Source organism: Gopherus flavomarginatus, chromosome 2, assembly GCF_025201925.1.
Source record: "Gopherus flavomarginatus isolate rGopFla2 chromosome 2, rGopFla2.mat.asm, whole genome shotgun sequence".
Taxonomy (NCBI): domain Eukaryota; kingdom Metazoa; phylum Chordata; order Testudines; family Testudinidae; genus Gopherus; species Gopherus flavomarginatus.
Genome location: NC_066618.1, coordinates 34,020,798 through 34,044,891, shown reverse-complemented (window position 1 = coordinate 34,044,891; position 24,094 = coordinate 34,020,798). Strand labels below are relative to the sequence as shown.

General features: G+C 46.6%; 1 protein-coding gene across 5 annotated transcripts in view; it reads right to left on the bottom strand.

Moving 5' to 3' along the window:
- ODAD2 (outer dynein arm docking complex subunit 2) overlaps positions 1 to 22,822 on the bottom strand; it is a 173,819-nt gene extending 150,997 nt beyond the window's left edge. The window contains exons 1-7 of one of the 5 annotated variants that reach the window (XM_050939024.1): positions 22,584 to 22,822; positions 20,516 to 20,767; positions 17,635 to 17,792; positions 16,093 to 16,288; positions 15,389 to 15,495; positions 14,759 to 14,895; positions 797 to 913 (exon numbers count right to left, since the gene is read on the bottom strand). In XM_050939024.1, the coding sequence (XP_050794981.1) occupies positions 797 to 913; positions 14,759 to 14,895; positions 15,389 to 15,495; positions 16,093 to 16,288; positions 17,635 to 17,792; positions 20,516 to 20,739 (939 nt within the window). In that variant the 5' untranslated portion in view covers positions 20,740 to 20,767; positions 22,584 to 22,822. Of the gene's footprint in view, positions 1 to 796; positions 914 to 2,049; positions 2,149 to 14,758; positions 14,896 to 15,388; positions 15,496 to 16,092; positions 16,289 to 17,634; positions 17,793 to 20,515; positions 20,768 to 22,187; positions 22,281 to 22,583 lie in introns of those variants that run through there. The other 4 variants (XM_050939023.1, XM_050939022.1, XM_050939025.1 and 1 more) reach the window with 4 other exon arrangements.
- Positions 22,823 to 24,094: the final 1,272 nt, after the last annotated feature.

Here is a 24,094-nt window from a genome sequence, read left to right as displayed (position 1 = left end):
CAATATTTGTGTTTTAGACCAAGTTGGTCAGAACCCATGTAATTTTTACAAATGCAGTTATTTGTAACAGTGACACAAAGGACATGCCCCCTGTTGGCCAAGCAGGGCCCTGCATGCACACTTCCCTCAGCTTGCTCTACTAGTATTCAGAAATAAGCTACTTGCCTCCAGAGTCTTTAAACAATATTCCCCTTCTCCTAGGATTCAATTTATTTAGTTCATACAGCTTCCCCCAAAGAGCTCCACTTTAGGTTCAGGAGTCTTAATAGCCCTGTTTCTTGGAGATAGAGGGTTTTAGTCAAACTGCTCCCTCCTTGGCACAGAAGGCCCATGGCTCCCCTTTTTGACCTGCACTCATTACCTCAGGCCAGCTGTGGCTTTCAACCAGCTTCTCATTTAGCTGGTCCCTTTCTACAAGAGTCCTCAGATTCAGAGGATTCAGCTGACAACCTTCTCATGCTGGTGACTCTCTGAATATACACAGCCCTCTACTTCCAGCTCATTCCCAATTGGTTGGAAGACAAGAGAGACTTGCCCCACCCACTCTGCAAGACTTCTGATCCCAGCACCTTAAACAAACAGTAACTGACTTTCTCCCAATCATTACATATTCTGGGGATTGCTTCCTTTACTCCAATATCTTATTTCCTAGATCTTTTGCATACATCAAAGCCTCCCAAAATCTTAAAGGGCCATGCCACATAACTGGGATGAGCTGACTGCTAAGCACTACTACTGATATGGGAGCACACTATATCACAATACAATATGTAAAATAACATCAGAATATACATACCTGTTTAGCCATATTCTCTACAAATTTTGGTGATCTTTCCCTTAATAATGTTATAAGATCTTTACATATGTCACTTTTTCTCTCATAGTCAATATCATCTTTCTCCTTTCCTCTACCCTTAAAAAAAGAACACAATTTAAAATTATTATTATTTCTTTCATAATAGATTTCTCTCTGTAAGGTAAATACTGTTAAGGAATATAGCTCCTAAACTTGCAATGATCCTCACACAACTGACCACTGTGCCAACACAGAGCCCCCAGGGTCCACTCACATGAAACTCATTGCATGATCAGCATCTTAGACCCAGTCCTGCAAGTAGTTACTACTGCGTGTGTTGCTTTGTGAGTAGCCCCATGGAAAAGGGCTTAGGGACCATGTGAGAAAACCAAATGAACATGAGCTTCTAGTATGATGCAGTGGCTAAGAAAGCTAGGATACATAATCAGAGGAATAGCAAGTAGAAATATGGAGGGGATATACCACTGTATATAGCATTAGCAAGACCATTAGTGGACAGTAAGCCGGTGGTGTCGGGGCTCATCCCTCTCAGGCGCGGCAGGGAGCCAGGGCACCTCCTTACACACACAGCAGTCCGGTAGGCCTAACCCCTCAGCAAGCATTGAGGGAATAAAGGGTCTGCAAACAAGGCAGAGTCCCGCCCCTCCAGCTGGGGTCGGGTAAGCACGAAGTACATAAGCCCCAAGCCCTGGGGCACTGCGGGGCAGTAAGCAGTTCAGGCTCAGGAGTTCAGCAGGCTGAGAAAACACAGTATATCAGCCCAGGCCCTCGGGCAGGGCAGGGCAGTAGCAGTTCAGGCTCAGGCCTTCAGCAGTATATCAGCCCAGGCCCTTGGGCAGGGTGGGGCAGTAGCAGTTCAGGCTTAGGCCTTCAGCAGGCTGAGCAAACACAGTATATCAGCCCAGGCCCTTGGGCAGGGTGGGACAGTAGCAGTTCAGGCTCAGGCCTTCAGCAGGGGCTGAGCAAACACAGTAACCCAGAGGTCTACACAGAAGGCCTCCTCAGGCCAGGGAGAGGGGGAGTCTGCCACCCTTGGGGGGCGGGGGGTGGCAGGGGGAATGCAGACCCTCCCACTCCACTGCGTTCCAGCCTGGGGCCCTAGCAGTGGCAAAGGCACACTGCTGTCAGTGGGGATCCTGGCCGCAACACACTGATATGGGTTCAGGCTCTTCAGGAGCCAAACTAGGGTCAGCTACCCACGGGCCACTTCCAACCTCCCCCTCTCTGGGTACCTGTTTCTCGCCAGCGTTGTCTGGGGGGTCCCAGACCATGGGCTCCTCCGGGTACCGGTCGTAGGGAGGCTCAGGCAGCTCCTCAGGATACTAGTCGTAGGGAAGCTCAGGCCGCTCCTCGGGATATCAGTCGTAGGGAAGCTCAGGCCGCTCCTCAGGATACTGGGCACAAGGCAAGTCAGGCCAACGTTCCTCCAGGTATCAGGTATGAGGAAAGTCTGGCCAGTGTTCCTCCGGGTAGTGAGCGCAGGGCCGGTCAGGCCAGCACTCCTCCGGATACCGAGCGCGAGGCAGGTCAGGCCAGCGCTCCTCCAGGTAGTGAGCACAGGGTAGGCTGGGCCCAGCGGGAGCTTGGGCACCAGCGTCTGTCCTCTCCAGCCGCCAACTGAGCCCTTGGGCTGGGCTTTTATACTTCCTGTCCCGCCCCTTGACTTCCGGGGGGCGGGGACAGGCGGCGGTGGCTCCGCCCACTGAGGCACCTGCTCTGGCTCGTCCCTCTCAGGCGCGGCGGGGAGCCAAGGTGCCTCCTTACACACACCCCCTCAAGGCTGGCTCACGGGCAACAGGGCCAGGCTCGTCCATACCTCCCAAGCGGGAAAGGAAGTCAGCATTGGTGTGGTCCTTTCCAGCTCTGTGGCAGACAGTGAAGGCGTAGGGCTGCATAGCCAAGTACCACGGTTGAAGTCGCATGCTGTGGTCCTTCATACGGCACAATCATTGGAGGGCAGAGTGGACAGTGACCAAGGTGAACAGGGCCCCAAGGAGGTAGTAACACAGGGCATCGCAGGCCCATTTCGCCACGAGGGCTTCCTTTTCGACCACTGCGTAGTTTTGCTCTCTGGGGAACAGTTTCCAGCTAATGTAGAGGACCGGATGTTCCTCCCCATCCACCTCCTGTGAGAGGACAGCCCCGAGCCCCACTTCCGACGCATCTGTCTGCAGGACGAAGGGTCGATGGAAGTCAGGGCTAAACAAGACCGGCTTGCTACAGAGGCTTGCCTTAAGCGACTGGAAAGCCTCGTCACACTCGGAGGTCCAGCGTACTTGTCGCGGGCTGTCCTTAGTGAGGAGCTCGGTCAAGGGGGCGGCCACCACCGCAAATTGGGGAATGAACCATCGATAATATCCCTCCAACCCCAAGAACTGGCGGACTTGGCGCTTTGTGGTCGGCGGAGGACAGGCTGCGATGGCCTGAACCTTCTTCACAAGAGGTTTCACTTGCCCATTTCCGACGGTATACCCCAAGTAGGTGGTCTCACGCCAGCCGATGCAGCACTTCTTAGGGTTGGCCGTTAACTCGGCCGCCCGCAAGGACCTTAGGATGGCGGCGACCTTTTCTACGTGGGTTTCCCACTGCCGACTGTAGACGACTACGTCATCTAGATAGGCTGTGGGGTAGTCGTGATGTGGTTGGAGGAGGCGGTCCATCAAGCGCTGGAACGTGGCGGGTGCCCCATGAAGGCTGAAGGGCATCCGCGTGAAGTGATACAGGCCGGTCGGAGTGGCGAACGCGGTCTTCTCCTTGGAGGCCGGTTCCAGGGGGATCTGCCAGTATCCCTTGCTTAAGTCTAGGGTAGTGATATAGCGGGCCTCTCCCAACCGGCCAGCAGCTCATCTATTCGGAGCATGGGGTAGGCGTCAAACTTAGAGACGGCGTTAATGCGCCTAAAGTCAATACAGAATCGCTGGGAGCCATCGGGCCTTGGTACCAGGATGACTGGACTACGCCACTCACTTTGCGAAGGTTCGATTACTCCTTCGCATCGCCCGCACCTCGTCGTCAATGATCCACCTTCGGTGATACGGTAGGGGTCTGGTCGCGGCCCGGATCACCACCCCCGGCTCAGTCTGAATCCAATGATAGACCATGGAGGTGTGTCCCGGCTGGGATGTAAAGGTACGGGGGAACGCTTGAAGGAGGCAGCGGGTTTGCTCGAGCTGTTCCTCCATCAGCGTTTCCCTAAGCTGGGGTCCCTCAGGGTCTTCATTGGGGTGTACCTGGGGCCCTAGCTTGGGTTCCGGTGGATAGAGATTGATCAACAACCCTTCTCGTTCCCGCCAGGGCTTGAGGAGGTTGACGTGGTACCGTTGGAGTTCTTTCCACCAGTCAGGCTGACGAATTTCATAAGTAACGGGGCCCACCTTTCGAACCACCTCATAAGGGCCCTGCCATCGAGCCAGGATCTTGGACTCACTGGAGGGGAGGAGGAGTAAGACCCGGTCTCCAGGTTGGAAGTCACGGGTGCGCACATCCCGGTTGTACGTCTGGGCCTGCATTTCTTGGGCAGCTTTCAAGTTTGCTTGCGCCAGGGTCCCAGCCTGTTTGAGACGCTCCTGGAGCTGGATCCACATATTGTAGGAGACCCTGGGCGGGTGATGGGGTTTGCTCCCATGTTTCCCTCATCAGGTCCAAGAGGCCCCGGGGTCGGTGGCCATACAATAGTTCGAAAGGCGAGAACTTGGTTGAGGACTGGGGGACCTCTTGCACCTCTTGCGGGAGTAGCTGGTCCCACCGGCGGAGGTCCTCCAGGGGAAATTTTCATAACATGTCCTTCAGGGTTCGATTGAACCTCTCTACCAACCCGTTGGTTTGGGGATGATACACCGATGTCCGCAGTTGCTTGATCCCTAGGACCCCGCACACCTGCTCCAACAGCCGCAAGGTGAAGTTGGTCCCCTGATCTGTGAGGATCTCCCGGGGCAAGCCAACGCGGGCGAAGACCTTGACCAGTTTGCCTGCGATGGTGCGGGCGGTGATGTTACGGAGCGGGATCGCTTCAGGGAACCGGGTGGCATAGTCCAGCATCACTAGGATGTACTGGAACCCTGCAACTCTCTTAGGGAGGGGCCCCACCAGATCCATGGCCACACGCTCGAAAGGGGTCTCGATTAGTGGCATCAGGACCAGCGGTGCCTTGGGTGTCCTTGCCGGAGCAGTCAACTGGCAATCCGGGCACGAGGGACAATAGTCCTTCACCTCGCGGTGTATCCCCGGCCAATAAAGGCGTCCCAATATTCGGGCTAGGGTCTTTTCGGTACCCAGATGTCTGGCAGCTGGGACATCATGGGCCAGTTTCATGACCGCCCATCGATGACATCGGGGCACGAGGAGTTGAGTTCGGGGCTCCGTGGTGTGCGGGTCCCTCTCGACCCGATACAAGCGGTTCTGTCACAATTCAAAGTGCGGCCACCGGGCTGCTCGACCCGGATCGAGGATAGTCCCATCCATGGCGGCGAGCTGCTCATATGCCCCGCTCAGGGTGGGGTCAGCTCTTTGGTCCCAGCAGAAGTCCACGGGGGCCGAGGGATCCCCTGCCTCCCCCAGGGAAGCATCGTCCCCATCCTTTATCTCGACGGGGTGCTCAGGGGGGGAGTGGGTCCTGCTCATCCTCCTCTGTTTCTGGGGCCCCCCGCTCATTTTCCTTCCCTTCTGGGGTCTCTCCTTCCAAGGCCGGTATGGGACCCATGCCGCCTCCGGTATGTTGGCGCAGGGCGGCCGGAAACTCGGGCCAGTCCCGGCCCAGGATCACTGGATATGCCAGCCTGGGTGTGAGACCTACTACCAGCCGTCGAGTCACCCCGTCTATTGTCAGTTGGGCCCAGGCGCTGGGGTAAGGCCGTATGTTGCCGTGGATGCACTGCAGGCAAATTTTCCCCAGGCGTGCATCTGCCTGGGGACCTAAGTGGTCGCAGATTAATGTCTGTCCGCAGCCGGAGTCAAGGAGGGCCATGGTCGGGTACCCCTCAACCACCACGGGCACTGTAATCTTGGCGGGCTGTCGGCGACGGGCCCGAGCCTCCCTGGAGCAGACTTGGCCAAAGGTGCACTCCATTTGGGGGCAGTCTCTCTGGAGATGTCCTGACTTACCGCAAGAGAAACAAGGCTCCAGGTCGGTTCGTCCCGATCGGGGCCGAATCCTGGGGGAGTCCCTAGAAGGGTTCCAGGGCATCTTCCGGGGAGCGGGAGTTGGGGCTTGGGCCAGCCTCGCAGGTGGGGCTGCAGCCCGAGTGGGCATCGCCTTCTTCTCGGGGTTGGGCGTTCCGGCCCCACTGGGGTTGTTCGGCCAGTTGGGCCCACCGGGGCTTCCGCCATTAAGAAGTCCTCCATCAGGGTGACAGCGGCGGCCAGTGTTGCCGGTCGATGACGGAGGACCCAGGCTCTTCCTTGCGATGGAAGGATGTGAGTGAACTGTTCGAGGATCACCTGCTCTGCCAGCTGTTCCGACTTTCGGGCTGCAACCACCACTGGCAGGTCTCCCGGAGCTCCTGAGCCACCATACAAGGCCGGGCCCCGGCGGGGTACATCAGGCCCCTGAACCGCTGTCAGAAAGTCTCCGGGCTTACATCAAGGGCGTCCAGGATAGCGGATTTCACCTGACTATAGTCCTGGGCCGCCTCGGCAGACAGGCCTCGGTAGACTGCTTGAGCCGTTCCTGTCAGGTATGGGGCCAGGATGGAGGCCCATTGGTCAGGGTTCCACCCCGCGACAGTCACCACCCGCTCGAAGGTGACCAGGAAGGCCTCGGGGTCATCGCCAGGGCCCATCTTGGTCAGTCGGATCGGTGGGTGGGGGCTCGGGCCCCCATCGGTGCCTCCCGACTGGGCCCCCTCTCAGGGGGCCCGCTCCGCATCAAGCTGCTGGAGGCATTTCAGCTGGAACTCCTGCTGCTGCTTAACCAGGCCCTGGATCAGCTGGCGCTGTTGAGTCCCCAGCTGCTCGACGAGCTGCTGCTGCTGCTGGAGCTGGGCAGCCTGCTGCTCCTCTTACCACCGTGACTGAGCCGCTTGCTGCCAATCCCGGTTCTCTGTCAGAAGGGCGACGAGTTGGGACATGTCCATCTCGGGGAGGGGGCTCCCTCTCCCGCAGCCCCCCGTTCACCGGCTTTAAGAGTCCGCGCCCACATCCTGGGTGGAACTCCCCACTTCTGGTACCACGTGTAAGCCAGAGGTGTTGGGGCTTGTCCCTCTCAGGTGCGGCGGGGAGCCAGAGCGCCTCCTTACACACACAGCAGTCTGGTAGGCCTAACCCCTCAGCAAGCGTTGAGGGAATAAAGGGTCTGCAAACAAGGCAGAGTCCCGGCCCTCCAGCCGGGGTCGGGTAAGCACCAAGTACATAATCCCCAAGCCCTGGGGCACGGCGGGGCAGTAAGCAGTTCAGGCTCAGACTCTCAGGCAGGGGCTGAGCAAACACAGTATCAGCCCAGGCCTTGGGCAGGGCGGGGCAGTACCAGGTCAGGCTCAGACTCTCAGGCAGGGGCTGAGCAAACACAGTATATCAGCCCAGGCCCTTGGGCAGGGTGGGGCAGTAGCAGTTCAGGCTCAGGCCTTCAGCAGGCTGAGCAAACATAGTAACCCAGAGGTCTACACAGAAGGCCTCCTCAGGCCAGAGAGAGGGGGAGTCTGCCACCCTTGGGGGGAGGTGGCAGGGGGAATGCAGGCCCTCCCACTCCACTGCGTTCCAGCCTAGGGCCCTAGCAGCGGCAAAGGCACGCTGCTGTCAGTGGGGATCCTGGCCGCAACACACTGACATGGGTTCAGGCTCTTCAGGAGCCAAACTAGGGTCGGCTACCCCCGGGCCACTTCCGACGTCCCCCTCTCTGGGTATCTGTCTCTTGCCAGCATTGTCTGGGGGGGTCCCAGACCATGGGCTCCTCCGGGTACCGGTCATAGGGAGGCTCAGGCAGCTCCTCGGGATACCGGTCTTAAGGAAGCTCAGGCCACTCCTCGGGATACCAGTTGTAGGGAAGCTCAGGCCGCTCCTCAGGGTACCGGGCACAAGGCAGGTCAGGCTGATGCTCCTCCGGGTACCGGGTATGAGGCAAGTCCGGCCAGCGTAAGGAGGGCTTTAAACTAGGTTCGACGGGGACAGGTGAGCAAACTCCACAGGTAAGTGGGGAACAAGACCTGGGAGATGGGTTGGAAACAGGAGGGAGCACGGGCTATAATGGCAGAGAGAAAGGAGGGTCAGGACAAAGCTGGGAGGCAAGATCAAACCAGTATCTTAGATGCCTATATACAAATGCAAGAAGTATGGGTAATAAGCAGGAAGCACTAGAAGTGCTATTAAATAAATACAACTATGACATTGTTGGCATTACTGAAACTTGGTGGGATAATACACACGACTGGAATGTTGGTGTGGATGGGTATAGTTTGCTCAGGAAGGATAGACGGGGAAAAAGGGAGGAGGTGTTGCCTTATATATTAAAAATGTACACACTTGGACTGAGGTGGAGATGGTCATAGGAGATGGAAGTGTTGAGAGTCTCTGGGTTAGGCTAAAAGGGGTAAAAAACACGGGTGATGTCGTGCTGGGAGTCTACTACAGGCCACCTAATCAGGTGGAAGAGGCGGATGAGGCTTTTTTCAAACAACTAACAAAATCATCCAAAGCCCAAGATTTGGTGGTGATGGGGGACTTCAACTATCCAGATATATGTTGGGAAAATAACACCGCGGGGCACAGACTATCCAATAAGTTCCTGGACTGCATTGCAGACAACTTTTTATTTCAGAAAGTTGAAAAAGCTACTGGGGGGAAGCTGTTCTAGACTTGATTTTAACAAATAGGGAGGAACTTGTTGAGAATTTGAAAGTAGAAGGAAGCTTGGGTGAAAGTGATCATGAAATCATAGAGTTTGCAATTCTAAGGAAGGGTAGAAGGGAGTACAGCAAAATAGAGACAATGGATTTCAGGAAGGCGGATTTTGGTAAGCTCAGAGAGCTGATAGGTAAGGTCCCATGGGAATCAAGACTGAGGGGAAAAACAACTGAGGAGATATGGCAGTTTTTCAAAGGGACGCTATTAAGGGCCCAAAAGCAAGCTATTCCGATGGTTAGGAAAGATAGAAAATGTGGCAAAAGACCACCTTGGCTTAACCACGAGATCTTGCGTGACCTACAAAACAAAAAGGCGTCATATAAAAAATGGAAACTAGGTCAGATTACAAAGGATGAATATAGGCAAATAACACAGGAATGCAGAGGCAAGATTAGAAAGGCAAAGGCACAAAATGAGCTCAAACTAGCTATGGGAATAAAGGGAAACAAGAAGACTTTTTATCAATACATTAGAAGCAAGAGGAAGACCAAGGACAGGGTAGGCCCACTGCTCAGTAAGGAGGGGGAAACAGTAACGGGAGACTTGGAAATGGCAGAGATGCTTACTGACTTCTTTGTTTCGGTCTTCACTGAGAAGTCTGAAGGAATGTCCAATATAGTGAATGCTTACGGGAAGAGGGTAGGTTTAGAAGATAAAATAAAAAAAAAGCAAGTAAAAAATCACTTAGAAAAGTTAGATGCCTGCAAGTCACCAGGGCCTGATGAAATGCATCCTAGAATACTCAAGGAGTTAATAGAGGAGGTATCTGAGCCTCTAGCTATTATCTTTGGGAAATCATGGGAGACGGGGGAGATTCCAGAAGACTGGAAGGGGGCAAATATAGTACCCATCTATAAAAAGGGAAATAAACACAACCCAGGAAACTACAGACCAGTTAGTTTAACTTCTGTGCCAGGGAAGATAATGGAGCAGGTAATTAAAGAAATCATCTGCAAACACTTGGAAGGTGGTAAGGTGATAGGGAATAGCCAGCATGGATTTGTAAAGAACAAATCGTGTCAAACTAATCTGATAGCATTCTTTGATAGGATAACGAGCCTTGTGGATAAGGGAGAAGCGGTGGATGTGATATACCTAGACTTTAGTAAGGCATTTGATACGGTCTCGCATGATATTCTTATAGATAAACTAGGAAAGTACAATTTAGATGGGGCTACTATAAGGTGGGTGCATAACTGGCTGGATAACCGTACTCAGAGAGTAGTTATTAATGGCTCCCAATCCTGCTGGAAAGGTATAACAAGTGGGGTTCCGCAGGGGTCTGTTTTGGGACCGGCTCTGTTCAATATCTTCATCAACGATTTAGATGTTGGCATAGAAAGTACGCTTATTAAGTTTGTGGACAATACCAAGCTGGGAGGGATTGCAACTGCTTTGGAGGACAGGGTCAAAATTCAAAATGATCTGGACAAATTGGAGAAATGGTCTGAGGTAAACAGGATGAAGTTCAATAAAGATAAATGCAAAGTGCTCCACTTAGGAAGGAACAATCAGTTTCACACATACAGAATGGGAAGAGACTGTCTAGGAAGGAGTATGGCAGAAAGAGATCTAGGGGTCATAGCAGACCACAAGCTTAATATGAGTCAACAGTGTGATACTGTTGCAAAAAAAACAAACGTGATTCTGGGATGCATTAACAGGTGTGTTGTAAACAAGACACGAGAAGTCATTCTTCTGCTTTACTCTGCGCTGGTTAGGCCTCAGCTGGAGTATTGTGTCCAGTTCTGGGCACTGCATTTCAAGAAAGATGTTGAGAAACTGGAGAGGGTCCAGAGAAGAGCAACAAGAATGATTAAAGGTCTTGAGAACATCACCTATGAAGGAAGGCTGAAGGAATTGGGTTTGTTTAGTTTGGAAAAGAGAAGACTGAGAGGGGACATGATAGCAGTTTTCAGGTATCTAAAAGGGTGTCACCAGGAGGAGGGAGAAAACTTGTTCACCTTAGCCTCCAATGGTAGAACAAGAAGAAATGGGCTTAAACTGCAGCAAGGGAGATTTAGGTTGGACATTAGGAAAAAGTTCCTAACTGTCAGGGTAGTTAAACACTGGAATAGATTGCCTAGGGAAGTTGTGGAATCTCCATCTCTGGAGATATTTAAGAGTAGGTTAGATAAATGTCTATTAGGGATGGTCTAGACAGTATTTGGTCCTGCCATGAGGGCAGGAGACTGGACTCGATGACATCTCGAGGTCCCTTCCAGTCCTAGAGTCTACGAGTCTATGAGCGTTCCTCCGGGTAGTGAGCGCGGGGCAGATCAGGCCAGCGCTCCTCCAATACTGAGCATGAGGCAGGTCAGGCCAGCACTCCTCCAGTAGGCTGGGCCCAGTGGGAGCTCGGGCACCAGCGTCTGTCCTCTCTGGCAGCCGGCCGCCAACTGAGTGCTTGGGCCAGGCTTTTATACTTCCTGTCCCGCCCCTTGACTTCCAGGGGGCGGGGACAGGCGGCGGTGGCTCCGCCCACTGAGGCACCTGCTCTGGCTTGTCCCTCTCAGGCACGGCAGGGAGCCAGGGCACCTCCTTACATGGACTATTGTGTCCAGTACTGGTGTTCATACTTTAAAACGGATGGTGACAAATTGGAAAGGATATAAAAAAGAGCTACAGCACTGATTTGAGATCTGGAAAGCCTGCCTTACAGTGAGAGACTACAGAAGCTCAATCTGTTTACAGCTGATCACAGAGAAGATTAAGAGGTGACTTAACAATGTTCTATAACTTCCTACATGGGGAGAAGATTTCTGACAGAGTGCTCTTTAATTTAGCGGACATAAGTATAACAAAATTTATGGAGATAAACCTATCTCATAGAGCTGGAAAGGACTCTGAAAGGTCATTGAGTCCAGCCCCCTGCCTTCACTAGCAGGACCAAGTACTGATTTTTACCCCAGATTCCTAAGTGGCCCCCTCAAGGACTAAACTCACAACTAAGGGATAATGGCTGGAAGCTAAAACTAGACAAATCCAGACTACAAATAAAGCACACATTTTTGACAGTAAGGATAATTAACCATTGGAAGAACTTAATTAGGGATAAGAACAAGGAGTACTTGTGGCACCTTAGAGACTAACAAATTTATTTGGGCATAAGCTTTCGTGGGCTAAAACCAACTTCATCAGATGCATGCAGTGGAAAATACAGTAGGAAGATTATATATATATACACACAGAGAACATGAAAAAATGGGGGTTTCCATACCAGCAGTCACGAGACTAATCAATTAAGGTGGACTATTATCAGCACGAGAAAAAAAATTTTGTAGTGATAATCAGAACGGCCGATTTCAAACAGTTGGCAAGAAGGTGTAAGTAACAGTAGGGGAAAATTAGCATGGAGAAATAGTTTTTAGTTTGTGTAATGGTCCATCCACTCCCACTCTTTATTCAAGCCTAATTTAATGGTGTCCAGCTTGCAAATTAATTCAAGTGCTGCAGTGTCTTGTTGGAGTCTGTTTTTGACGTTTTTTTTGTTGAAGAACTGCCACTTTTAGATCTGTAATTGACTGTCCAGGGAGGTTGAAGTGTTCTCCGACTGGTTTTTAAATGTTATAATTCTTGACATCTGACTTGTGTCCATTTATTCCTTTGTGTAGAGACTGTCCAGTTTGGCCAATGTACATGGCAGAGGGGCATTGCTGGCACATGATGGCATATATCACATTGGTAGATGTGCAGGTGAACGAGCCCCTGATGGTGTGGCTGATGTGATTAGGTGTCTCTTGAATAGATATGTGGACAGACCTGGCAATGGACTTTGTTGCAAGGATAGGTTCCTCGGTTAGTGTTTGTGGTGTGTGGTTGCTAGTGAGTATTTGCTTCAGGTTGGGAGGCTGTCTGTAAGCAAGGACTGGCCTGTCTCCCAAGATCTGTGAGAATGAGGGATCGTCCTTCAGGATAGGTTGTAGATCCTTGATGATGTGCTGGAGAGGTTTTAGTTGGGGGCTGAAGGTGATGGCTAGTGGCGTTCTTACTATCTTTGTTGGGCCTGTTCCGTAGTAGGTGATTTCTGAGTACTCTTCTGGGTCTTGGGGAAGAGGAATAGCTCAGTGGTTTGCGCATTGGCTCCCTAAACCCTGGGTTGTGAGTTCAATCCTACAAAAGGCCAGTTAGAGATCAAGGAGGGGAATCTGTCATGGACAGTACTTGGTCCTACTAGTGAAGATAGGGGACTGGAGTCAATGACCTTCCAATTCTATGAGATAGGAATATCTCTGTCAAGCTGTTTCTTCACTTCAGTAGGTGGGTATTGTAGTTTTAAGAACACTTGATAGGGGAGAGAAAGCTCAGTGGTTTGAGCATTGGCCTGCTAAACCCAGGGTTGTGAGTTCAATCCTCGAGGGGGCCACTTAGGGGTCTGGTCAAAAATTGGTCCTGCTAGTGAAGGCAAGGGGCTGGACTCAATGACTCTTTCAAGGTCCCTTCCAGCTCTAAGAGATAGGTATATCTCCAATTATAAATAAAAGATCTTGTAGGTGTTTTTCTCTGTCTGAGGGATTAGAGCAAATCATATTTTTAGAGCTTGATTGTAGACAATGGATTGTGTGATGTGGTGTGGATGAAAGCTGGTGGCATGTAGGTAAGTATAGCAGTCAGTAGGTTTCTGGTATAGGGTGGTGTTTGTGGCCAGCACTTATTAGCACTGTGGTGTCCAGGAAGTTGATCTCTTGTGTGGACTGGTCCAGGCTGAGGTTGATGGTGGGATGGAAATTATTGAAATCATGGTGAAATTCCTCAAGGGCTTCTTTTTCATGAGTCTAGATGATGAAGATGTCATCAGTGTAGCGCAAGTAGAGTAGTGGCATTAGGGGATGAGAGCTGAGGAACCGTTGTTCTAAGTCAGCCATAAAAATGTTAGCATATGGTGGGGCCATGCGGGTACCCCACAGCAATGCCACTGACTTGAAGGTATACATTTTCCCCAAATGTGAAATAGTTATGGGTGAGGACAATGTGATTGATTCTTCATCACTTGAAGTCCTAAAAGCAAGAATGGATGTCTTTCTAAGATATGCTGTAGCTCAACCAGAAGTTATGGACTTGATGAAGGAATTACTGAATAACATTTTATGGTTTGTGTTATGCAGGTCAGATTATATGATGGTAATGGCCCGTTCTGGCCACAAAATCTATTACTCTATTATTTCAGTGGGATTCATAGTAGTAAGCACTTCCAGTAGAATGTATTTAGAAGATCATGCCCTTATATATAGCTGGGGCAAAAAATGTATGCATTTTTTTCCTTAAAAATCTGTTAAATTTTGTGTGGGTTTTATTCTTTATTATACGTGTTCCAAACTCTTATATTTTCATACAAGCAATCATCATAAGAAGAGAGAAAAATAATTTGGGACTGGGACTCAGGAAGGAGAGGGTGCAGTAACCTTGTGCAGTAACTGTAGTTCTTCAATGTGTGTGTCCCTATAGGGGCTCCACTTTAGGTGACATGCGCCCCACCTGCCTTCATTCAGAGATTTTCATTAGCAGTGTCCATTCAGCCTGCACATGTGTCCTACATGTCCTTGTGCCCCGCACCATGGCTCTATGGGACTGCACAGACAAACCACCCTCTACCACAAAATCTACCACAAAATTCTACAAGGAAACTCTGAAGTACAGGGGAAGGAGGGAAGGTAGTGGAGCATCCATAGGGACATACATCTCAAAGAACTACAGTTACTGCACAGGGAGAGTAACCTCTCCTTCTCTGAATAGTGTCCCTATGCTTGCTCCACTTCAGATGACTCCCGAGAGCAGTATACTACAGAATCAGGTCCAGAAATGAAGATGGAACTGCATAGCCAACTGACACACCGAATCTAGAGGCATGGACCAAGGCATAGTGCTTAGAGAAGGTATGTACTGAAGACCATGTAGTGGCTCTGCAGATACTGGAACATCTTTAAGTAATGCCACAGATATTGATTTCGACCTATTAGAGCATGCTAACACCGTGAAAGGAGGTAGAAAGCTGGCCACATACTCTACTACAGTGGTTTCCAAACTTGTTCCTCAGGCAGGCCTCACCCATTTTTACATACAGTACTCAAGTTTCTGTTACCCCAGATTTGAGTTTTTATTGTTACTTACCCCATTTAAAAACACTCCTGCTGTGCTGCAAGTGATATACAAAGGATCGGTGTCATGTGGTTTAACAATCAAATAACAAATTTCCCCATGGACTTGTCTCCAAGGTGGGGCTCGACATCCATTGGAGAATTCATACTCTGCAACAAGAGTGTTTTTGTTATTTTTAAAAATATATTGCTATTTCTAATATTAAGACCTGAATAGATTTTTAATTATAAAATTTATACAAATTAAGGTCCCAATCCTTCAACCCTTACTTATGTCAACAATCTGAACTGATTTAGGGCTTGATCCTGCAAAGTGCTGAGCATTCCGGCCTGATGCAACAAATCACTTAAACACCTGTGCAGCACTTCTCAGGACCAAGCCTTTAATTAGTCCCACTGAATTCAATGGGAAATGAATAGGGATTATTTATGTAAATCAAGGTTGAAGAATTGAGCTCCATATCTGTAGGTACATGTTGTTCTATATTATTACTTAAAAATAGAAATACACATTTTAAATCAGTAAGAGATAATGAATGTATTTTAACATCTACATGAAAAAAAAATAAAATGTATTATATTTAACGTATAGGTATAAATGTAAAACATGATAAAACAAAAACATAAAAGGTAGAATTTTAACCTGATGTATATTCAAGAGATTCCAGCACAGTATCTTCTCCTTCTCCAGAGAAATGTTTGAGCAGATCCACTTCATTTTTTACAGCAGCTGGACTTAATCTCACCTCTCTGTAATTAATAGAAAATGGTCTAAAATCTAATAATAAAAATAGATTTTCAAAAAATAATCAGACCATTGTATAAAGGGATTTTGCTCTTTCCTTTCACTAGCTTCAGAGTAGTGGAAAAATAATTAAAAATAGGCAAACAGCTATTTAGTGAAATTTTAGTTTCACAACTAAAATGAAACCGTTATAACTCTTTGACAAATTCAGTATAATCTATTAGGTACTTTCGTAACAAAATGAACAACTCTATTAAAATGTTTTAGTTGCTAGTGCATTATTTATTTATATATATGATATTGAGTTGCTTTCAAATATAGAACATACGCACTGCATGCATATATACGTATACACACACACACACACTTTCACACACACATATTTATACTCATATTGTTAAACCTCCAGGAAATATCTTTCATTTCAGCAACTTTTCCTGGTTTTCATAAATCAATAAAGATAATTACTTTCATACCTCTTTTGAGTGATTTCTTCATATCACACCAAAAGCACATGTTTTGGGTTAAAATGAATTTAACTTAAAAACAAAACAAAAAATTTACTGGCAAAAAATGGACAGTTTAATTTGCAATGCACTTACTGTGAAATATGTTTTAAAGAACTGTTAAGTAGTTGCATATCCAGCTGTTGAAGAAGAAGAGAGATCTTCATTTTAATCTCTGTATCAGGATCATCATCTTTTTTCATTCTGTCTAGCAAGCGCAGCATAGACATATCTTCTCCTTCAATGGTCCCATATCCTGGGCCAAGAATTTTCACTATAGGATCTCTATTGGCTGTAAATGAGAAACATTGTCAATATAAAGATAATGATACTTTAAAACTGATCTTAAAGGATTTCTAAAATCCTTCACTGCCAAAGCATTTTAACAATGGTAACTTATAATATGAACACATTTAATTTTAAAAGATAGATAATGGGTTCCTTAACAGGTTTAAAATGTTACTGTTTTATCCTGTAGGAGTAAATGATTTCACATCACTTTATTGTGATTTGAAATACACTAATATATCAGTTTTTAACAAAATGAAAACAAAATTCAAGTAAAACAAACAAGTAATAAACAGGAGCTGTCTTCTGGTGAATAAACATTGATATTTACCTCTTGATTCAATAAATCTAAAACTTTCTGTTATGTCAGTATTTACCTTCAGAGATAATAAAATTGGACGATGGCCCAAACATCAAGTCAATGGGCTCAATTCACAGAAAAGCCATCATTACGGAAGTTTGATTTAGTATAAAACAATGTCTTAAAAGATTTGTTGGCAACAATCCCAATGATTCCATAAAAGGCCCAGCTATCACTTGCTCAGGATTGCCAGCTGTCCTATACAATGACCAGTGACACAACTGTGTGTCAGCTGGTTTTATAAACTACTCTTGTTCTCAGTGGCCCAATGAGTGACAGTATTCTTACACAGGTGCATAGCAGTTGCTGGCATGATCCCTGTGTGGGCCTTTGCTGTGTGAGCATTTTACAAATCAGGCCCAATACATCTGTGGCTGCATGAGAATTGTAGCTAACTTGTTTTCTACCAATTTCACAAATGAATGTTACTCAGATCTTGCATCCCTATAGGTGTCTAATTTAGCACACTTAGGTGCTTTTTAGTCACAGTTTGTGTACAAGGAACTGGATATGACCCAATAACTATACTGTTACATATTTTCTAGAAGCATTCATCAGAAAGATCTGAAAATGTTCATAGCCATGAACTTCTTACGCATAACATATTTTGTTGGTTATTTTTAATAAATTAACATTAGAAAAGGGAGATTACGTTAGAAGTACAGAAAAAAACTATTATTAGCTTCTGAGGATACATTTAGTATGCCAAGGTTTGAATATATGATCTGCTATAATTGTTGAGGTACCAATCAGTACACATGTATCTTTATATGTAATTCAATGTTAACATTATTCCAGAGCTCTATATCACTCACTTCAGTGAAGGTAAACAAATAAAAAAATAGAAGTTTGTTGGTTCATCACATCACTATTTTCAACCAATCTCTCATAAGCCAAAATTTGTACTAAATAAAATGTAACGTATGTGTTTCTTTCTTTCTCTTATTTTTTTAAAACATTAAAATTCAAGAGCAAGAAAAAAAAACAACCTTGAAGGCATGCCTGTGCTTCCTTTAACTTTTTTTCCATAGCCACATGTAGCAAACGAGAGAGTTGGCCAAAACTGCGTACTTTGATAGTTGAGGCAGTGAGGAGAAGCAATGGTTGACCATCTTTGTCTCTTTCTTCTGACTGAACTGTTGTTCCACTAGAAGAATAAAATGATACTTCATAAAGAGAAAACTTTTATTAAAGGAAAATTTTTGGTAGAGTCCAACTGTGAGAATGCTGCTCAAAGCTCTGAATCAAAAATGGACCATGTCTTCTAATTTACATTCCTCTTTCTATTTACTAATAGACCATGTTGACTTGCAAAATCAAAAGAGTTCACAGAAAGAAATGTTAGGTTGCTGTACCTTACTTATCAAACTAAGCTCTATCAATTAAATATATATTAATATATTACAGCTGGCAACAGAAATACACATAAGAATATCAGAACGGCCATATTGTGTCAGACCAATGGTCCATATAGCCTAATATCCAGTCTTCCAACAGTGGCCAGTGCCAGATGCTTCAGAGGGAATGAACCGAATAGGGTCATTACAGCTGTTATCCAGTCCCATCTTCTGGCAGTTGGAGGTTGACAGACACCCAGAGCATGGAGTTGTGTCCCTGACCTTCTTGGCTAATAGCCATTGATGGACCTAACTTCCATGAACGTACCTATTTCTTTTTTGAACCCAGTTATACTTTTGGCCTCATAACATCCCTTGGTAATGAGTTCCACAGATTAATTGTGTGTTGTGTGAATACTTCCTTTTGTTCATTTTAAACCTTCTGCCTATTAATTTCATCAGGTGACCCTTAGTCCTTGGTGTTATGTGAAAGGGTAAATAACACTTCCCTATTCACTTTTTCCATACCATTCATGATTTCATAGACCACGATCATATCCTCCCCTTAGTTGTCTCTTTTCTACCCTAAAGAGTCCTAGTCTTTTTAAAATCTCATCTCATGGAAGCTGTTGCATACCCCTCACCATTTTCTCTGCACCTTCTCTGCACCTTTTCCAATTCTACTATACCTTTTTTCAGATGGGGTAACCCAAATTGCATGCAGTATTCAAGGTGTGGGCATACCACAGATTTATATAGTGGTATTATGATATTTCTACTTTATTATCTATCCCTTTCCTAATGGCTTCTAACATTCTCTCTGTTTTCAAAAAAATATCCACAGTGACTCCTAAATCTCTTTCTTGAGTGGTAACAGCTAATTTAGATCCATTATTTTGTATGTATAGTTGAGATTATTTTTTCCAATGTGCACAACTTTGCACTTAGCAACACTGAATTTCATCTGCCATTTTGTTGTCCACGCACTCAGTTTTGTGAAATTCCTTTGTAACTCTTCCCAGTCAGCTTTGGACTTAACTATCTCGATTAATTTTAGGAAACATCTGCAAACTTTGCCACTTCATCATTCACCCCTTTTTCGAGATTGTTTATGAATATGTTGAACAGCACAAGTCCCAATACAGCTCTTTGGGGGATCCCACTATTTACCTCTCTCTATTGTGAAAACTGACCATTTATTCTTACTCTTTGTTTCCTATCTTTTAATCAGTTACCAATCCATGAGAGGACCTTCCCTTTTATCCCATGACTGCTTACTTTGCTTAATAGCCTTTGGTGAGGGACCTTGTCAAAAGCTTTCTGAAAGTCCAAGTGCATTATATTCACTGGATCACCTTTGTTCACATGCTTGTGGACCCACTCAGAGAATTCTCATAGATTAGTGAGGCATGATTTTCCTTTATAAAAGGAATGTTTATGTATGTGTCTGATAATTCTGTTCTTTACTATAGTTTCAACCAATTTGCCTCATGCTGAAGTTAGGTATAACAGTCTGTAATTGCCAGGATTGCCTCTGGAGCCTTTTTAAAAAATAAGTGTTACATTAGCTACCTTTCAGTTATCTAGTACACAGGCTGATTTAAGCAGTAGGTTACATATCAGTTAGTAGTGCTCAAATTTCATGTCTGAGTTCTTTCAGAAATCTTGGGTGAATACTATCTGGTCATGGTGACCTATTACTGTTTAATTCATCAATTTATTCCAAAAAAGTGTAACTGCCCTTCTCTTTTCAAAGCTGTAGCACAGTTCCTTTAACATGGCTTGGCTCAACTATGTTGTAACTGGGTGCATCAATACAGTTATAATTACACTGCGGACAGGACCTAAGATTCAGTGGGTATAACTACATAGGACTTTTTTGCATTGTTTTTTTTTTTTTGCGTTGTTTTTTGTATCTCATTTCAAGGTACGGTGACTCAGGATATGTCTACACAGCAACTAGACACCTGCAGCTGAGCTGTGCTATCCTGACTCAGACTCATGGGGCTTGGGCTCTGGGGCCCTCCCAACTTGCAGGGTGCTAGAGCCCGTGCTCAAGCCTGAACCCAAAAGTCTACAGAGCAGTGAAACAGCACTGCAGCCTGAGCCCCATGAGCCCAAGTCAGCTGGCCAGGGCCAGCCGTGGGTGTCTAGACATACAGTGTGTAACACACCTGTGCCTGGCCTACATTAGTGCCTCCTTCATTGCTGGCACTGGGAGGTCTGCACCAGCACTAGACATAGAGTGTCAAAATTCCTAGAATAGACAAAGGCAAATATATTCGCCCCAGTTCAGTAAGAAACTGGAGATTAGGTTTCAACACACAGGTGTGAAGTCACAATCTAGGTGCTACAAAAATTTTCAGAGTCCTTTGGGGAAAAGTTATAAATCAGAATACAAAATGTCCAATGTAACAAACTAGGAGAAAAGAAATACAATAAAAAGAGCAAATTCCTTATACAAAGTTAGCACAATTTTTTTCTTTGCAGTTCATCTTTAATATGTTTAAAAACCACTGCCATTCAGACCTACCTGATCTCATAACCTAATTCAAATATTGAATAATCCAATTGTGTTTTCCATTCAAGTGGTTCTCTGAAGACAAATACTGCTTCTTGAGGATGTCTAGAGCTGAAGTTCTCTGCAAACTTAATTATGTCATTTAGAAGAGATTCATTCAAAGGAGTGAGTTCTAGTGTACCAGTTCCAGAACCAGCCGAGGTCCATTGAGCTGCTCTTGTCAGTGCCACTCCCATGGTTTCAGCTAATATCAACAATGTGTGCCTTAGCAAATAAAATAGTTTATTCTTTAAATATGTTTAAGATCCCAAACTATTAAAAGAATACATTTGTAGACTTAATAGTTAGCCATAAGCATCTTTGGGCCTGATTCAGTTAATTCAATGGAGCTGCACCAGCAATGAGGGGAATAGGCTTGCTAATGTTATATTAAAAAGAATGAGGCTACTTGGGGAAAATTCTGTTAATTAACCATACTAATAACATTTCAAAAAGTGCAAAGCAAATAGGTTCTGTTCTGTTTGCAATGGGATTAAGAGATTTTTTTTGTCATCTTTAGGGTCCTTCGCTTTTAGTTTTTATTTTAATTTTGCCTGGGAATTTATTGGTAGATATTACTACAAAAATAAAAACAGGTGAAAATCAGTGCAAAAAACTATTAATAATTTTAGTGTGTCAAATCTTTAAACCATTATCTGCTAACAGCTTGAAATATCTACGTGGTGGGCATGAGATTCATCATTACATTCAGATGCGCACGCACTTCAGAGCTTGCATGCAGGCCTGTTTGTTTATTGTGCGTATCTTCTAGACCAGTGGTTCTCAAAGCCGGTCTGCAGCTTGTTCAGGGAAAGCCCCTGGCAGGCTGGGCCGGTTTGTTTACCTGCCGTGTCTGCAGGTTCGGCCGATCGTGGCTCCCACAGGCTGCGGTTCGCTGCTCCAGGCCAATGGGGGCTGCAGGAAAGGCAGCCAGCACATCCCTTGGCCCACACTGTTTTCCGCAGCCCCAACTGGCCTGGAGTGGTGAACTGAGGCCAGTGGGAGCCGCGATCGGCAGAACCTGTGGACGTGGCAGGTAAACAAACAGGCTGGGCCCACCCAGGGCTTTCCCTGAACAAGCAGCAGACCAGCTTTGAGAACCACTGGTCTATACTAATACAAAGCCTTACTTCAACAGACAGCTTTGCATATACACGCAAATATATTATTGTAATACATATATCTCATGTAATGTATTGTATTTTCCTAATAAAACAAATTATTTGCTATATATTTGAATGATACAAAAGTAGGGTGAAAATCAGAAAAAAAATAATATTTTTTGGAAAACTTGGATTCTTTTTCAGTAAAAATCAGTTTAAACTGAAAATGAAGGGGCATCTTACAACTTGAGTTGCCACATCTCAGGTATAAAAACCCAGAACATCCAGGGTGATCCTGAGCCCATAAAACTGGACAGCTGGCAGTGTGTACTGAACACCCTCAGATTCTTCCCAGGACAGCCACCTCAAAAAAGGGATGATGTTGGGAAAATGTAGGCAGGTGACAATCCTATTTACAGCTAATGCTAGGCAACTTTATGAGAGCTGGAGGATTGCAGAGGGCAGGTAAACATAGCCAACTCTTCATCTAATTTAAGTGTAGAAATAAGAGGATAGTGTGAGCCACAGGCCCCCTCACCTACTTGGGAGCAGGGGGATGGGAGCCACATGAGTCAATAGAGGCCTAAGTGTCTTCTCTCACTGGGGACATGCAGCGGGAGGCTCCTACACTTTGGGGCACGGAGAACAGCTTGTTTCCAAGATCTCTCATTCACTGGGTGTGAGACACGCCCCCCCATTGTGGATTAGGGGGTCAGACCAGCCCTGGCTCCTCACTTACTAGTGGGGGCTGCATTGTTGTGGGGCAGGGATCAGACCGCCCTGGCCTCTCACTCATTGGGGGAGGCTCCCCCACTGTGGGGCGGGGGTCAGACCCAGCCTGGCTGGGCCCGCTCACTCCCGTGGGGGCTGAGCCCCTGCACACCGCTCGCAGCGGCAGGACCACAGGAGCCCCCTTCACCCGCTTTCCGCCCCGGTACCTTGCCCCGCTCCAGCTCTGGCCCCTCTGCTGCCGGCTCTGCTGGCTACCGTTGCCGGCGGGGTTGCTATGGGGACTGGCCCGCAGCCGCCGGTTACTAGGAGAGACGGGTAAACACAGTCGGGCCTGCCCGGGGGAGCGGACTAGCCCCTGTCCCACCCCGCACCCCCGCCGCCAGGCTTCTCCCCAGCCCTCAGCACAGCGCCCCGGCCCCGGCGACAGGAACACGGCCGTCTCCGCAAGGCAAGGGGGCGCCTGGCTGCTGGGGGGATGGAAAGTCTGAGAGGGCGGCTCTGGGGGTCCTGAGGAGCAATACTTGCTGTGAGGATCAGGGAACGGGGAGGCTGGGTCTGACAAGGCTGCTGGCTGTGGATAAATGTGAGGGGAGTGTAGTGTGGTGTGGGTGGGGCAGTTGGTAGGGTGTAATTGAGGCGTTGGGGGGGGAGGGGGAAGGTAATGAATGAATGACTGACCCATGTCCATGCTTTCTAAGGTTTGAGTTAGAGGAAAGGGTATTGGACCAGCTTCACACTTCGTTTTTGGTGTGGGATTGAATAAAGTAGTTCACTGATTTGAAGTACTGGCCCTGGAGACTGAACGAGAAGCACCGCATTTATTTCCTGGAGAATGTTAGCGTGTGGTAACTTAAATAATTCACTACCTTGAGGTTACTACAAGAAAATATCTTTAATCAAGTTGACTTAGTTGTTATTTCAGGTTTAATATCAATTAGACTTTTATTTTATGTTTACATGTTTTTCTTTTTTAAAAAAAAACTATCATGTGAAATTAGTTCTCATGAGAGGGGGTGGGGATTGACAAATCTTGGTGATTCGAGTCCTCCATTTAGACTCAGAATAGTTGAATTAAACTATTAACAAATAAAACAACACAATCAAGTAATCTAGTAGATAGAAAAACAATGAGGAGTCTGCTGGCATCTTAAAGACTAGCAGATTTGTTTGGGCACTGTTGGTCTTTAAGGTGCCACCTGACTCCTCTGTTGTTTTTGTGGATACAAACTGAACACAGCTACCCCTCTGATACCTAATAGATATAGTAACTCTTTCAGTCACTCATTTGGTTTCTAAAGAGTACTGGGGATTAGCAGGTTACCACCTTCAACAGAGATGAAGTATTAATCTCTCCATATTAAAATACATTTTAAAATGTTTATGTTGTAATATACTGTTCAATATCTAACCATTGGGCACTCAGAAGATCTTGGGGACATCTTTATATTCTGCTATAGTTTCTTGTGCTATGATGTTGATTATATACATTATATATACATACCTGATAAATAGTTTAAAACAAAATCTATATTTGCATTAAAATTGTTACATTTTAAGAGTGAAGAGCAGCTTAGCAGAGTTTCTGTTTGGACAACAACAGTCTTGTTCATTACTGCCTTCATTCTCAGCCAGATTGTGCCTTGAGTTTTAAGCCATATTTGTCAATAACAGCAGGGGGAATTTCTGCTTAAAAACTGATGGTATATCATGGTCCTCT